The sequence below is a fragment of the Lepidochelys olivacea genome, assembly GCF_965140295.1.
Source record: "Lepidochelys olivacea isolate rLepOli2 genome assembly, chromosome: 9".
NCBI classification, from domain to species: Eukaryota; Metazoa; Chordata; order Testudines; family Cheloniidae; genus Lepidochelys; species Lepidochelys olivacea.
In genome coordinates this window covers 44,778,088-44,794,820 of record NC_140419.1, presented here as the reverse complement: position 1 = coordinate 44,794,820, position 16,733 = coordinate 44,778,088, and the positions used below count along the sequence as shown (strand labels likewise).

At 48.0% G+C, this 16,733-nt stretch overlaps 1 protein-coding gene across 3 annotated transcripts in view; it reads left to right on the top strand.

Moving 5' to 3' along the window:
- YEATS2 (YEATS domain containing 2) overlaps positions 1–5,215 on the top strand; it is a 75,992-nt gene extending 70,777 nt beyond the window's left edge. For all 3 annotated transcript variants that reach the window (XM_084640226.1, XM_084640225.1, XM_084640224.1), the window contains one exon: positions 1,955–5,215. In XM_084640226.1, coding sequence (XP_084496352.1) covers positions 1,955–2,063 — 109 coding nt within the window. In that variant the 3' untranslated portion in view covers positions 2,064–5,215. The remainder of the gene's footprint in view (positions 1–1,954) is intronic.
- Positions 5,216–16,733: the final 11,518 nt, after the last annotated feature.

Below are 16,733 nucleotides of genomic sequence, written 5' to 3'. Positions count from 1 at the left end.
CGCTGAGGCAGGACCAGTTAAGCCTAGACCATTCCTGACAGGTATTTGTCCAACGTGTTCTTAATGCTCTCCAATGATGAGGATTCCACAACCTCCCTTGGAAGCCTTTTCCAGAGCTTAACTATCCTTACAGTTAGGAAGTTGTTTCTAATAGCTAACTTAAATCTCCTTGCTGCAGATTAAGCCCATTACATCTTGTCCTACCTTCAGTGGACATGGAGAACATTTGATCACTATCCTCTGTATATCAGCCCTTAACATATTTTAAGGCTGTCATCAGGTCCCGCCTCAGTCTTCTTTTCGCAAGACTAAACCTGACTAGTTTAGTTTTTGTTTTTTAATTTTCTCAAAGGTCAGATTTTCTAAACCCTTTATCGTTTTTGTTGCTCTCCTCTAAACTCTTTCCAATTAGTCCCCATCTTTCCTGAAGTGTGGTGCCCAGAATTGGACATACTCCAGCTGAGACCTCATCAGTGCCAAATATAGCGGGATAGTTACCTGCTATGTCTTACATATTACATTCCTGTTAACATACCCCAGAATGATATTCACTTTTTGTGCAACTGCATCGCACTGTTGATTCATTCAATTTGTGATCTACTATAACTTCAAGTTCCTTTTCAGCAATCCAGCTGTCTCGGAGATCATTGCTAACTGTTCCGAGATTGCTTCAGCTAGTTCCTTCAGTACCCTGGATTAATTTCTTCAGGCCCTGCCAACTTGAATACATCTAACTTATCTAAATATTCTTTAACCTGTTCTTTCCCTATTTTGACTTGTGTTCCTTCTTCTATGCTATTAATATTAATTTTGTTGAGTAACAGGTCACCATTAAGCTTTTTAGACTGAAGTAAAATAGGCATGAAATACCTCATCCTTCTTGATGTCATCACTTATTAGCTCTCCTTCCCTGCTACGTAGAGGACCTACACTTTCCTTTGTCTTATAGCATGCACACTTTTGGTGCTTGCAGGATGTCTGTTACCTTTCTTAAATTGTTTATAATTTTATTTTATTGTTACTACAAGAATTACTGAACAAAAATCTTCACTCCGTTGCTGGCTTGTGTAAGGGGTCCCACTTTCATTGAAGGCTGTCTTCCTTTAAAGATGACCGGAACACATGAGGGTGTAAAGTTATTGGTCGCCTGAAAACTAACTTTAAAGTGATCAGCTTGGACTGTAAGTGTGGGCCCAGTATTTTCACCAGAAGAACTTCAGTTTTACAACTGTTTGCATTCCATTCTTATGATTCCTGGGCTGGCAGGGGCTCGAGTTTTCTGTAGAAGCAGCAAACTCATCCTCAGTCAGTCAGGGAGGGAGAATTAGCGAAGTGCTACTTTTCGCCCTTGAGCAAGTGAGGGGCCGTGCAAGGACTTACAGATGAAAATTAAGGGGGAGGCGGCTGTCTTCAGGATTCTGGAATGGATGTGGAATATTTGATCTACCCTGATCAAAACAAGTTGCCCTACAAATGACCTGCCAGTGGCCTGACAAGACCCCAGTAGCCTATGTAGTAGCACGGGAATCAAGTAGTTCTTACAGTAACTCCTGATCCAAATACTATTCTCCTTTTGTTTAGTTGATTTAGGGAGTTCTTCGCCCTGTCTTCATAGTGTTCTAGCAGAACTTGAAATTAAAAAAAAAAAAAAAAAAACCCTTAGTGTTTAATATGTGCAAGCAAATGGCTTAATTAAAATACTGCCTGTTCCACAAAACTGATACTTCAGCACTTCCCTTTAATTTTCGTATGCTTATGCCCAAGGAGTATTCCTCCAAATTTTCTGATTAGCATATATTTTGTGCTAGGGCATTTTAATACATTTTCTCTGAAGCTGTAACACTATTATCCTTTTTTGGCTTTTTCCCCCCATTAGTAAATTTATTGGCCTGGCACTTCAGAGTCAGTTGGCTTTTTGCATACTGTAATAGTTTCTTTGATTCGTTCTCTGCAGGATTCCAAGAGAGATCACGGTGATGAATATTCACCAAGCCATCTGCAATATTCCCTTTCTTGATTTCCTCACAAACAAACATATGAGGATATTAAATGAAGAACAGTGAAATAACCTGAAGATGCTGTAGTAACAATGGATTGAAGAGTGAAGTATTTAATGACAATTCCACTGTCTCTGTGGGACGCTATTATATACATTTTAAAATGTTGGGCTATTAGATCGTTACCTCCAATTAAAGATGCACCTTAATGCAACAAAATGATGCTCTGTTCCAAATCAAGTTGTTAGATTGCAGTGTTGTTTAGTCAGTAAGTGGATGAGCAGACTTCGTCAGTTTGCATTCAGTTGCTAGCTGAAAAAGACTTGGCAGCGAAATAAGCCTTCTCCAACTGATGACTGGATAGCTTGCTGAGGTGATCCATTTTTAAGATGGAGATGATTCTTTGGCACTTCAGCTGCCTTTGAGGCAATCCACAGACCAGTACAGGTTTTGCTCTGAGCTGGGGGGCCATTGGAGACCATTTTCCCGAGGTACTGCAAATACATGCAAAGCAATAGGCAGCTTTGGAAGCTGGTTTGTTTGGAGGCTGATGTTGTGGTGAGCGATTTGTGAAGATATAGTTGAACACCGTGAACGTGGCTTCTGTTACATAGCAGGATCAACCATACAGCTAACTGTACGGTAACAAATATTTCCTTCCTTTAGGAGGGACTGAGTGAGCACCTCAGACATCCCAGTGATGGTAGGTTGGGGGCATGGCCAAGATGAATAACTAACGTCAAATTTAAAGAGACTAACTGAGCATGTGATCTATGTGAGGGGAAAAGTAAAGTGACTTGGATGCATGGTTCATTTTACAGAGAACTCTGTGTCAAGATTTCTGGGCATTGATTGGCGAGATCCTTTGCTTTCCTAGCAAGTATTGACCTTTGGTGCTGGAAGAATCCTAGTTAGTGAGCTGGAGAGCAAGCCACTAGCTCTGTAATACTTGTTTAAATCTTTGGAGAACATTAGTCGATGATCAGCACAGATTGTGAGGAACTGACAGCAACAGAGCTTTGGTTTAAACTCTGTATAGCAGAAAGATGCCCAGTAGGATTGGGGAAAACATGGGTACTTTGGACATGGGAGCATCTGATACCATGGCTGTGGATAGAACTTTTACTTCCGGTCCCACCACTCATGTACATTAGGTATTACCATGTTCTCCTTCTTGTGAATGCCACATCTGATGGGCACACCTGCAGCCTTGTGAATGCTAATTGTCGTAAGAAGGTCTAACTGGGAATATAAAAATCTTCCCAGTATGTATTTGGCAATATTGTAAACATACTGTCAAGGTTGAAGGGTCCAAAATTTGACTATTACTTTACCAAGCTTTCAAAGTCCTTGTCTTTTTGAGGCAGTACCACATAATAGATTGAATGAGGGCCTGGGAGCTGGGGACTCCTGAGTTCTGGTCCCACCTGGGTCACTGATTTGCTGCTTGGGCTGGAGGAAGTTGTGTCACTGCTCAGTGCCTCAGTTTCCCCATGTTCAAAATTAGGAATAAGGATATCTATCTCATAGGGGTGTTCTGAGGCCTAATTAATATTTGTGCAGCAATTTCAAATTGTAAAGCATTTTAGAAGTGCTAAATAAGCTTATTTAGTTGGGGAACAGGGTGTATTTTAAAACTAATACTTGAGTGCTTTTTTCACTAGAAAGCTTAATAAACTTGATGCCAGGAGCTCTGCAGTTAAACACAACTATGTGCATGATCGAGGGAGAGTGGTTCAGCTGAAAAAAGGTGGTTTCAGACTTTCAAAGAGCAGTTACAAACCAGAATAAAATTAAATTAGTTTTTAAACTACAGACCCTTGACACTGTCCTCCTCAGGCCAGAATTGGCCATTGGTGCCCACTGTGAAGAGGACCTTCGTCTGCAGATAGCCCCATTGAAATCAACAGGACTAGAGTCCAGTACTGCTCCGTTTGCCCTTAACATTGAAAATGGGACTGATGAGAGGGAATTGGAGTCGGGCTCTGAGATGAAGCGCTTTGATGGCATTGGAGGGGATGTTTTAAACACTCTGGAGCCCAACTGTGGAATTCTCACTTGTGCTGGTGAGCACCCAGCAAGATCCGTTGCATGAGAGCGCGCTTGCTGCCTTAGGGACAGCTGCACAGTCCGGCCCTTGCTCTACAATAGTCTGAAGTACTCTTGCTGTGGGAACTCTTGCTAGAGCACAGTGGCTGGGCCAGTGCTGAGAGCAGAGAGGAATCAGTTTAATTTAGGAACGTCAGGCCCTATCTTAGTTTCCCAAAGTGCTGTTGCAGCCTGGCAGCCTCTCATCCTTGCTGTTTTATTTGCAGGCTGTAGGGAAGTCAAGCCTCTGGCACCTTTTAGATACTCTTGTACACAATTTCTAAGTTAGGGAAGAAGATTTTATGCAGCCTGGGATGGGACGACAGAGCCTATGTGGCAGTTGGCCTTTTGGGCAGCCAGTGCACTGGTGTTCTGGAGTGACACATGCACTTCCATCCCTTAGTACTAAATTATTCATTGGTTGCCTGGTTTTCAAAAGTGCCGAGCACCCAGCACCTCCTATGGATTTAGGAGCCCATCTTTGGGCACCTGCCATTCAAAGTCTTGCCCCCAACTGCTTGAGCCACATGATCTTTCTGTAACACTAGAGAACGAAGTGTTCAGCATTTGAGTTCTAAAATGGCCCCTAAACCAAGGCATCTATTCTATAGTAGTCTGAAGGAGCTACGATTGAGTCTCTTGATTCATTTCTGAGCAAACCCAGGTTAATATAGTTACCCCTAGGAGAATAATCCAACGTGAAATTTGCTAAGAACAAATTATCCATTGAAACCAAAAGCAGCTACCAGTAATAACATTCGTTTAGTCCTCCAAATGTAGGACATTTTTGCAAAAAGATCTTTGAATTTTCAAGAGTGGTGGGATAGACATTTCTTCATGAGAAGATAATCTGTTCCATAAGAACTGAAGGGAAGAAAGTTGTGTCACAACAAGGGGAAGGCTGTAAAAATTGGTAAACCAAGTTAAGTGTGGAAGAAATTGGAATATTTCTAAATATTCCCCTATATTCTCTGTGACTTTTTTAAAGAGTCTTAATGTCAGTCAAAGATCTCCTTACAAACATTGTCCATATTTGAAATGTTGAGTGTTTAAATCCTCCACATTCTGTATTATAATGTAAAATTGTGTAATATACATAAGTTTACAATAAATTCTTTTATTAGTTGTGATGACATTGTCTGACTTTCACCTATTACCCAAATACAGTTTTTCTAAACTGTCATTCTGCAGCATACACCATTGCACTGCATGTGTCACATAAAACAGGTGTGCAAAAAGAAACAAACTCCTTTGTGCCTGAAGCAAAACTGGAATTTTATCTTCTGTTGGTTCTGCAGAAAACTTGACAGTTCTTTAAATGTGTCCAAAGCAAAAGGTAGCTTTGCCTTTGAGTTTTTTTTATGGTTTATTATGAACATTTCGTTCTTTTGAAAGAGGGAGCCAGGAACTGAGCAAAAAAGTTTAATCTACCCCGTGGAAGGTTTAAGCTACCCTTCATGTGCCCGTGCAAACAGCAGCAGATTTATTTGCCCTTAGAAATGAGTGAAAGTTGAAAGGTAAGGGAAGAAATCAAACTGGCTTTGAGCAGGGTGTTAATTTTCTTGACAGGAACGGTAAAAATTGTCAATCATCATGTAGCTCAGAAGATGAGAGCCTTGTACTGTCTTTCAGAATACTGAAGTCCTGATTCTCATTTATAGTAGGGTCTTTAGTGTAAATGAGAATCAGGCCCTGGAAGACTAACCAACAAATGGACAAAATTGTCAGGTTACCAATCTCCGTTATTAACACCCTAGAAATATTTTTGCTAAAGCCTTCCCTCATGCTGATTGACACATTTATAAACATATTTATAGGAAATAAATATTTCAGTTGCAGAAGATGGAAAATGCATTCATAGAGAACACTTACCACATGTGTGTATTTATCATGTTTTTCTAATTTTCTATTATTACCATCCCTTCCAGTAAAGAAGGTATTTCCCAAACAGCCATCTGGCTGCAATTGTATGTGATGTTCACAGCATACTGTGAATATCCCAGGTGGCAGGGGCCTGACATTGCTATGGAATCGTTACACTGACTTCTAATTGATGCTTTACCCCAACCCCTTAAAGTGACTGTGGTGCTTGCAAAAGGTGCTAGATTGCTAGCCCTTGAGAAATAAGTTCTTTGTTTTGGTACAGAACAGGTACAGCAAGGCACCAGCAGTGAGCGTATCCCAGTGTGCCTCCTTCCTGATCACCTCCAAACACAGGCAATTCAGTTCCTCTGGCCATTCAGTTCTTGCCATTTGTGCTGTGAAAGCAAACAAACCTCCACTTAGACAGAGATTTGCACTAAAACCATGAACTGGACTGATCCCATTAACTTACCTGACAGTGATGGCCTATATGAAGAAAATATGAACTGTTAACCTAATATGCCCCATATCCTGTTGCCAGTCAAATGAGAAATTCTCATACAATACACAGGGAAATTAATTTATAAGGAAACTTTTTTACATCAAAGATCACTAAAATGTTACTCAGCTTTTTAGTTGATCAGATCAAGTTACCAGAGTTCACTCAAACAACTGAACACGCAAGAAAGTCTATTCAGACATGCAGAAGTGCAAATGTTCCTCGCTTCCCAACTAGAGCAGTGGAGACAGTGTTGCAAAATGGACATACACCTCTCAGCCTCCAGACAGGTTGGGTGACAAGCCAGCAGAATGTGGAACACCTGTGCTTCATTCATTGCACATCATGCTTATAGGACACGGATTATAATAGGTCATAACTATAAAGTCTGTTTTTAAGGGATATTGTGTGACTCAAATAAACCACTCTTACAATAGGATTCACAGAGAGAAAAGACCATCGCTGGTTTTATAGTTAAAGACTTGATAATCTGAATATTGTGGCATAATATGTAACCCCTCTCCTGCATCACTCCTCTCACAACCAGCGCTCTTTATCTTCTCCTGCTCTCCCCTGCTTCCACCTTGTCCCCCTTACTGCTCCCACCCTTTCCTCTGCCCTTTTGTCCACCTCCTCTCAAAACCAGCTGTTGACCCCATGCAACCCCGAGATAAGTGCAGAGAATATAGCACTGCAGAGGGCTCCCCGCCGGTGGAGTCCTGCCTGGTCAGCTATCCTGAATGACCAGAGTCCCCTGCAACCCCTCTGTGCGTCCTAGGGGCTCCTTCAAGTTCTTCCTTCAATAAAGCGTAGTTTACTATTCTTAGGCCTGAGCATCCTCCTTTCGCTGGTATCTTCCCCACCACCGCCGCAGGCACAATTGGTGTCACGAACAGGATACCAGCGGAGGGATGCCTCTTAGGGGAAGGAAGGATTATGGGGAGGGAGAGAGCCGCATCCCCGGGTGGCCCTCTATGGGATGGTGGGCATCGGTGGCTCGCAAGCTGGCGGAATTGGTTGCCCCTGCTGCATGGCCGGAGCTCGAGCAGGAGCCGGGGGTTACCCCAGTTAGGCTGGAGGAACTGATATCCAAACTCCGGCTGGACAAAGTAGGACCCACGGAGTGAAAAGGAGCGGGGGACCTGGGATGGGTCTTCCTGACTGCTCCGTGCAGTGGGCAAGGCGCTGCTGGTTCAGCGCCAGAGGATAGGAAGATTAGAGGTTGATTTGCAGCAAGCAAACGAGGCCCATTCACTAACCCAAGAAGTCATCGCTAGTACGGCTGAATGGGTCGAGCGGTTAGAGCACCGATACAGTTACGGCGGCTCACATTACGAAAGGGAGGTGGTGGTGAAAGGGAGGACGGCAAGATGTGCGTCCCCTTGCCATATGCGCACTGGTACGCAAAAGAGATTGGGATCCAGAGACCTGGGATGGGAACAGTTGGGAGACAAGCAAGGCGAGTCCCCCGGGAAGGGGGATGGCAGGAAGGCGGGGCTGTACCCACAACTGCCTCCTGTTGTCGAAATACGAGGGACCGCACAGAGAGAACAATCAAATGGTAGGAAGGGATTCTATCCAGGAATTGAAATCCTGAGCTACAGGATTTCATGCAGCATCCCAAGGAACCGCTGCTGGCCTGGCTGCTACTGTTGTGGGACGATGGGGTGGATGCTTTTACTTTTACCCCTGCTGAGTTAGGCAGGATGGGCTCACTCACTACAGACCCCCTTCTTCACAGGAGTCTCAAGATAGGGGCCAGCTCGGAGGCAAATTACCTGTATCCCTCCCTCATGGCACGGTTGACCATGGCTGTTAAAGCTAGCTGGAGCTTGCCTGCAGACATGGATGATGGGTTGGAACAGTAGGCCTCCATCCCAGAGGGGGTTAGCCAGCTCCGACAGCTGGGCATGCTCACCGGCATATTGTCCGAGGATTTTGAAGGGCCTGATGTTGTAGAGCTGACCTGTACCATCCGCACCTTGCTTCTGCGGAACGCCGCCCCCCCCCCCACACACACACACACACCTGATCTTGCCGATGGTTGGGGGGGCCGTAGGGTCAGTGGGAGATGCGGCACAGCTAATGATGCAATTAATGGAAATGGACAGTATGATGAAAACCACAAAGCCGCGGCAGGTGAATGTGAAGCAAAAGGAGAGGGTTAGCCACAATACTGTGTTCAAAGACCTACTGAAAGCAGGGATTCCTCTGAGGGAAGTGGATGGGAAAACCAATGCTGAGCTGTTAAAACACTGGTTACAGCTTAAGCCGAAACAGCGTACCAAGGAGAGGATGGGGGCCTCGATGAAAGGGGGGCCCCAAAACAAGGTCAATGGCACCCCCCAGCAGCCCCAACCGTCTGCCCCCCCGGCAGACTATATTGAACAGAAGCTGCCCACCCAGTATTGACGGGGTGGTGGGTCCCCCTCGCCCCCTGCCCTAGAGGTAAGGTGCTATGTAGTGGGGGACCACCTCCCTTAGGTCCCAGTGGAGACCTACTGGCCTAGCGGAGGACGACAACAAGTAATGGCCCTTGTGGACACAGGAGCGGAGGTGACTATATTGCATGGCACCCCTCCCCATCAGGGCCGGCCACTAACTGTGAGCGGCCTCGAAGGGGCGGACGTTCAGGCCATGCCGATGCAGTTACAGCTGGCTATCGGGAAGGCCACCCCCCCATATGAGTCACTGTTTTAATTGCCCCCATTCATGAATACATACTGGGTATAGACCTCCTCTGAGGGCAGACCACAGATACCTAAGGGGAACCCTTTTCCTTTGGGTGCCAACTGTATGACCGAGCGGTTGTAACCATGCTGCGGGGGAACCCCGTGGTGCTTCTGACCCCCACCACAGTAGTCAACACCAAACAGTAGCAGATACCTGATGGGCACGAGGAAATAACCCCTACCATTAAAGGTCTGCTCCAGGTGGACATCATTTGCCCCGCCATGAGCACATTTTACAGCCCAATTTGGCCAGGCTGTAAAAAGGACAGAACCTGGCACATGACAGTAGACTACCACAACCTAAATAGGGTCACCCCAACCCTGAGAGTGGCAGTTCCTGACATGGTCTCCATCATGGAGCACCTCGCAATGCGAGTAGGGCAGTGGCATGTCATGCTGGACTTGGCAAATGCCTTCTTCTCCATTGCCATTGTCCCACGGAACCAGGATCAATTTGCCTTTACATGGGAGGATTGGCAGTACACATTCACTGTGCTGCCTCAGGGCTACAAGCATAGCCCTACCATCTGCCACCAGTTGGTTAGTTGAGACCTGGAGCCGATGACTCTTCCAGAGGGAGTGGTACTAGAGCACTATATTGATGATGTCCTGCTGAGCAGGCCCCATGAGGCGGCACTCTCCAAGGCCAAGAACAATGTGTTGCAGGCTCTGGCGGCCTGGGGATGGGCTGTCAACCCTGGTAAAATTCAGGGGCCCAGCCAGGAGGTAATCTTCTTGGGTATACTTTGGTTGGGGCCTCAACGTAAGATCCCTCAAAAGGCCATTGAAATAATTACCCACTTCCCAGAGCACACTAGTGTAAGCCAAGCCCAAGCTTTCCTGGGCCTCCTTGGATATTGGTGCACATTTATTCCCCGTCTAGGATACATCTTGCAGCCCATACAAGCAGTAGTCCGGAAGAAAGCCACATTTAGTCAGGGGGCCAAGCAGCATGCCGCATTCCAGCAGGCTAAAGAGGCGCTCAGCCAGCACACAGTGCTGAGCCCAGGCAGACGAGGCACCCCCTTGGAACTCGAGGTAACAGTGGTTGACCATGTGGCCTCGTGGGGGCTGTGGCAGCAAGCTTCATCTCGAAAGGAGCCCATAGGGTATTGGTTGCGATCCCTGCAAGGCGAGGCTGAGCGTTATACACCCCTTGAACAGCAGCTGCTTGCAGTAGTATGGGCCCTGCAGCAAACTGAGCCCATAACGGGCGCGGAGCCTGTAAAGGTGCGTACCCCGCTTCCGATTATGGATTGGGTCTGGGACGAAAGCCCGCTCACACAGACTGGGGTAGCCCAGACCCAGACCCTATGGAAATGGAAACACTACCTGCAGCTGCGTATGCAAATGACCCAGGCAAGCGTTACCGATGCGTATGCGCAGCTTCGGGGTGCTGCCACCTTCGAGGAACTGCCTTCCGGAGGCCAGCACACTTCTGCCCCCCCGCGCAAAGTGCCTCAACCCCCCTGTACGGAGGCCCCTCCCTACGCCTCCTTAACCGAACAACAATGAGAGGCCGCGTGGTTCACTGATGGATCGGCCTCGTACGAGGGGGCAGAATGATGGTGGTGAGTGGCAGCATGTAATCCCTGCCTTGAGGAAATCCCTGCCTTGAGGAAACCGGCCCTGGCCTGTCTAGCCGTGGGCTGAGCTACGAGCAGCGTTCATGACCATCACAGAGAACCCAGGGCCCCTTTAGCTGTATACGGAGGGCAGTCTACAAAGGCATGACACAATGGATGGCCGTCTGGCATGTGGCTGGCTGGAAGGTGCATGACAAACCCCTTTGGGGTTACGCCATGTGGCCTGCCGTTTGGGATGCCTGTAGCCAGAGGTCCATTGCTGTTTGTCATGTAGACGCCCACCTGATGGGGGAATCAGAGGAGGTCCGGTTCAACAGAGAGGTAGACAACATAGTCACAGTATATGTAGTAGCTGCCCCCGGCCTGGCTGAGTGGATACATCAAAAGAGTGGTCATCTGGGAGGGGAAAAAGCAATGCAGTGGGCCACTGATCGTGGCTTGCAGACCACGATCGGTGCACAGCGGGACGCCCGTCAGCACTGCCCACAGTGTACCAGGCTCTCCCCACAGTGCTTAAAAGCAGAAAAGGGGTACCTGAAGTGAGGCCAGAAACCTGGGGAAGTAGGGCAGGTGGACTACATCGGCCCGCTGCCTGAAAGTCAGCAACATAAATACGTGCTAACTGCAGTAGACACGTATTCAGGTCTGCTCTTTGTATACCCATGTGCAAGCACCCCACAGGAACAGACTATAAAGGGGTTGGAAGAACTCATCCGCTACTACGGATCCCCCTCGAGGTGCAAAGTGAGCAGGGAACCCATTTTACAGGAATGGAATTAAGACAGTGGGCTAGGGGACGGGGGATTGCGTGGGTGTTCCACATCGCATACCACCCGCAGGGCGCCGGGCTTATTGAACACATGAATGGCTTGCTTAAAGAACGGTTATGCAAACTATCTCCCACTGAGTCCCCGGCCAGGTGGAGCCATAATCTTCACCAGGCCACGGCTGAGCTCAATGACCGCCCTCTGTACGGCTCCACCCCGTACACTAGATTCACGGGGGAGGTCATCGAGCTGCCCACTGTGTTGAGAGTGCAGCGCCTGCACCCGCAAGCCCACCTCCCCATTCAGGCCACCCTGGGAAGTGCTGGTCTCGATCTGCGGGCCCTCAAGAGGGCCTCGCTCTACAGCCCAACAGCCGGAACCTCGTAAGTACTAGCTTGGCCACAGAACTCCAACAAGGCTATTATGGGCGCATTGCCCCACGCAGCAGTCTGGCCCTTAAGGGCATAGATGTTGCGGCGGGAGTAATTGACGCTGACTATACCGGGGAGGTGAAGGTGCTGTTGGTTCACAACAGCCTGCAGGCAGTAACCCTTTCCCAAGGCGAATGTATTGCGCAGTTGATTTGCGAGCACATTGGGTCGCCTGATGTCCAGGAGGTGGATACGCTTGCACCCACCACTCGAGCGGGAGAGTTTGGCTCGACTGGACTTGTAGTTTGGGTTCACGACCCCATCAAACATAACCCGCTCGAAGGGGAAATCCTAGCTGACGGTCCCCGGGATACTCATCTTGTGCTGATAAAAGGGGAAGATGCCCCAATTTATGTGCCCTCTAAGCATCTTTCTTCCAGGCAACCATAACTGCCGCACTGAAGTTCAGGCGGGGGTCCATGGAGTGTCCCGGTTGCATCACCCGAAGGCCAACACTTGCAATGGCCCTACAGTGTGTTCTCTACGGCATAATCCTCGAACTAATTTTAGCTGCAATAGGTGACCAAGCCACATGGCACCAGAACTTGGCCGTCCAGTGGATGCAATCAGTGGCTCTAGCAGATAACAAATCAGACTGTTGGTACTGTGCACATGCCCCCAGTTGGCAAGTGCTGGTATTCCATGGGCCGCAGTGCCATGGAATGAATCCTGGGCCCTTAACGACACCACCTTTCTCACTAAGTATAATGAAACGCCCCCTTACCGGCGCCAAGGGACACCGGTAGTGGTACTGGGAGACACGTATTGGTGTGTTCAGCAGCTTTCGGCGACGGACGCCTCTCGTTCCATAGGAGAACTTCCCCTTTCCTCGTGTGCAGTGATAGCAGAATACCTGCCAGACACCGGGCAATTTAACGTTACTGCTGGCCCACCCGAACTGCACAGCAAGTGGATGACTGGAGAGGTGTAGGTCTCAAGTAACAATTGCTCCGGTTCTTCCAAAACCAATTTGACTTATACCTATGGCACCACCCTTCGCCATCGGTGGTGGCGTTGGGGCGAGTGGGGACTACATACCCGTGGTTTTCTGTATTCCTACAATGCCAGTGCCCCTGTATGGAGAACGTTCCTCAGCACAGTTAGGTGCATGCAAACCCTGCGTGCACATTACTGGTCTCAGCATAACCAAAGCTCTGATAGTTGGTGTCACAACACCTCAGATAGCACATGGCTCCCCACAGCAGGGTTGCTGGGGCTGTACTGGCTATGCGGCCGTTGGGTATATAAACCCCTACCCAACCAATGGTGTGGACCGTGCACATTGGGACAGCTCCTTCCCTATACGTATGGAATGCAAACCATGCACGCTCATGCAGTGCAGAATTACATATTGGTGGCACGTCCACGACAGAGCCCAAACCCCATTGTGCAGAGACCCATGGGCTTTCATCAGTTTGTCCGCGCTTTCCTCCCCTGGCTAGGGGTGGCTGAACTGGAGGGGGCTAGTGTAAATATTTCAGCCACAGTTGAGGTTACAGAGAATAATGCCATAGATGCAATTCAAGCCTTGCAATTAGAAGTAGCTTCTTTGTCACAAGCTGTATTACAAAATTGTATGGCGTTGGACTATTTATTAATGAAAGTTGTTGTTTTTACTCAAATCAGGATAAGCGTATCGAGCCTGATGTTCATAATATGATGGACCACTTGAAGGTGTTACATGACATGGGCTCTGAGACTTCTGTATGGGATGACCTTTGACAGTGGCTAACAGCCTGGCTTCTGGATCTGGACACCTGTGGGAGACGCATCAGGCTCCTGCTACTGATTGGACTACTGGGCTTTGTATGTGCATTTGTCATTCTTCAATGCTGTGTGAATTCCTCCTCCGCCCTCCTGGCCCAACCAGCAACCCCCAAACCAGTGCGCACGCTCACCGTGCACTGGTGACAGTAACTAATACACCTCAGTCTTCCAAGGGGTGGAGTGTAGGGGCAAGGTTGCGGAAGACTAGCAAGGAGCTAAGTGGTGGACTGAGTACGTGACTGGACGTAAGCGGAGGATGCAGGCAGTTTCAATTAACTTTGTCTGACAGACCCTGCCAAAAGATATCTTATCATAGCTCAGCATATGTTTGCTTGTGAACTAGTTTGTGTAACCCTTCTGCCCATCAGAGTTGGCAGCAACAAGGGCTGGGTTGAGTATCTAGGGGTTCCATTCCAATAACACAATGCAAAACCAGCTCAAGCCCCATCCACTGACCTGGGACAAATATATACCACACCCCCGGGAGCCTCTAAGAGGCAATACTTCCCCTCTCGCAAGCACAGAGTCTGAGTGTAGCGAAAGCCTTTTAATAACAGAGAGAAACAATGTGGCATTATGTTGGGAAAATACCACCAACAGGATTCATAACACAACCCATGAGCCAGAACTCACCCCAAGCAAATTGGGCCATGTCCTTTCCCTTTGGTTCTTGAGTCCAGCAACCCAAAAGTCCCCCAAAGTCCCAAAAGTCCAACAACCCAGAAGTCTCTGTCCCTGGTCAGTGCAGCCCCAGAGTTCAAAAGTTTATCTGCAGAGTTTTACCTCCCAACCTGGGTAGAAATAGGGGAGGCTAAGGGGCACTTTACGTGGTCCAAAGCCGACTGCCCAACCTCTCCATGGGGCTCCGCTCCACCAGCTGCCCCACAAATTGTTCTGCTCCTCCAGCCATCCTGCAAACTGCTCCACTGTATATCTTCAGGCCCCCCCACTACTTAACACAACACTCAGTGATTTCAGCTCTTAGTAATTTTATCTCTTTAGTGATTTCAGCTTGTAGTAGGGGAACCTCAGTGCTAGTGCACCATTGGCCCAAAGTGAATTCAGCTCAGCAGCCTGTAACCAGACTTATAGTGGAATCAAAACTAGCTCTGACATTCTACCATAGAGAGAGAAGAAGGTGTAATTAGCATATAGGGCCCTCATCAGGGGGCCCATACTACCTAATATTAATACCTATCACACAGCCTCTCTCAATTCACTGGGTTTTGGAACCCATGACCCTTGCCTAGTGAGTGCTGCTTAGTTGATGGTGAGTCCCTCCGTCATAACAAAAGGCCAAGTACAGTTCCACTGTCCTTGATTCACATAATCAGAATAATAACAGTTTATTCTTCCTGCCCCAATAACAGAGAAACTGGGGTTCCTACAACAGCCAAAGTGACCATCTAGGCGGGGTGGGTGTGCCTATGCAAATGAGATCAGTCCCTGAAGTTATTTTCCATAACCCACCACGACTCACCATCAGATGTCAGGGTAGAGCTCATCCTGACTCTGCTTACATTTGTATAACAAGCATAAATCATACACGTAAGAATAGAACCAGCTGTTGACCCCATGTAACTCTGAGATAAGCGCGGAGAACATAGCACTGCAGAGGACTCCCCCCGCAGTGGAGTCCTGCCTGGTCAGCTGTCCCGAATGGCCAGAGTCCCCTGCAACCCCTCCGCGCGTCCTAGGGGCTCCCCGCGCAGATTGGCGTGTAAGTTCTTCCTTCCATAAAGCATAGTTTACTATTCTTAGGCCTGAGCATCCTCCTTTCGCTGGTATCTCATCCCCCACCCTTGCGGGCACAGGAAGGGTGCCCCATAGAGTCCCCCACTAGCTCTGCTGTTGATTATGCTTCAGGCTGTGAGCAGGTGGCAATTTACAGGAGTTCGTTCTACAGGCATCAGCATGCATGTATGCATGGTGATTGTAAGCACCATGAGGTGCACTGCTCTGCAGGGGTGTCTCCTTCCACACCCACCCTCAGCCAGCATCTGCTGCCCTAGCTCCTGCTGCCTGCGAGAACATGGAACCTCAAATGGCTTCAAAGCAAAACATGCCATTCAGTGGGGTAGGGCTGAGGTGTAAAGCCCAAGAGCAATTAGAGACTACGCAACTGGAAGAACCTTACTAAGACAAGTGGGGGAGAGGAGACAAATGGTACAGAAGTAGCCCCTCCCCCTGCTAGTGCTCTCTGTGAAAGTTTTCCCTCTTATAGGAACTTTTTCCCAGCATGCCGTTCTGGGACTGGCCCTTTAAATTGGGCAGAGACAAGCTGCTCTAGCCCTCAAGAGGCCATTTTTCAAGGGACTACTGCTGGCTGCATTTCCCCTTCTTCTCCAGCTGGGAAGTAAGTGCCTGTTAAGTTTTTCTCTGCTTTTCCTAAAGGCGTGGGGTCCTCTCATACAAGGTACCTCTGTGGGCAGTTGCAGCAAGGCTGTATTTTGGTGACCTTCAGCATGCTTCTGGGGCTCAGTGGAAAGGCTTGGCCTTTCAAAGGTACATTGTGAGCTGGACGCTGCCTCGCCCAGAACAGAGCTTGTTGCCGTGTGGGTGTATCCTATGTAAGAGTTTGATGGTGTTGGCCACCATTATAAAGCAATGACTACTGTAAAATTCCCATGTGATAAGTGTGTTCTCATGATACAGGTGAGACCACAAGGCCCGTGAGGTAAAACTAAGCAGCTTTTTTCTTACTGGGAATGTGATACTCTGTAGTTAGCGTGGAAAAGGCGCTCTCAGGAGCGTGCGTGTGGAGATAGAGGGTTAGATCTACTACTATTTATATTACTGCAGTGACTAGGAGCCACAGGCCAGGACCCAAACAGAACAAAAAGGCAGCTCTAAAGAGCTGACAGACTAAGTGACAACAGATGGGATACCGACAGACTGGGTAGTACAAGGAAAGAAGACAACATGGCCCAGCTAGACCGGACAGACACAGGGTTGGGGGAAGGAGTTGAACACACAAGTAGATGGAACAATGTAGTGGTGGTG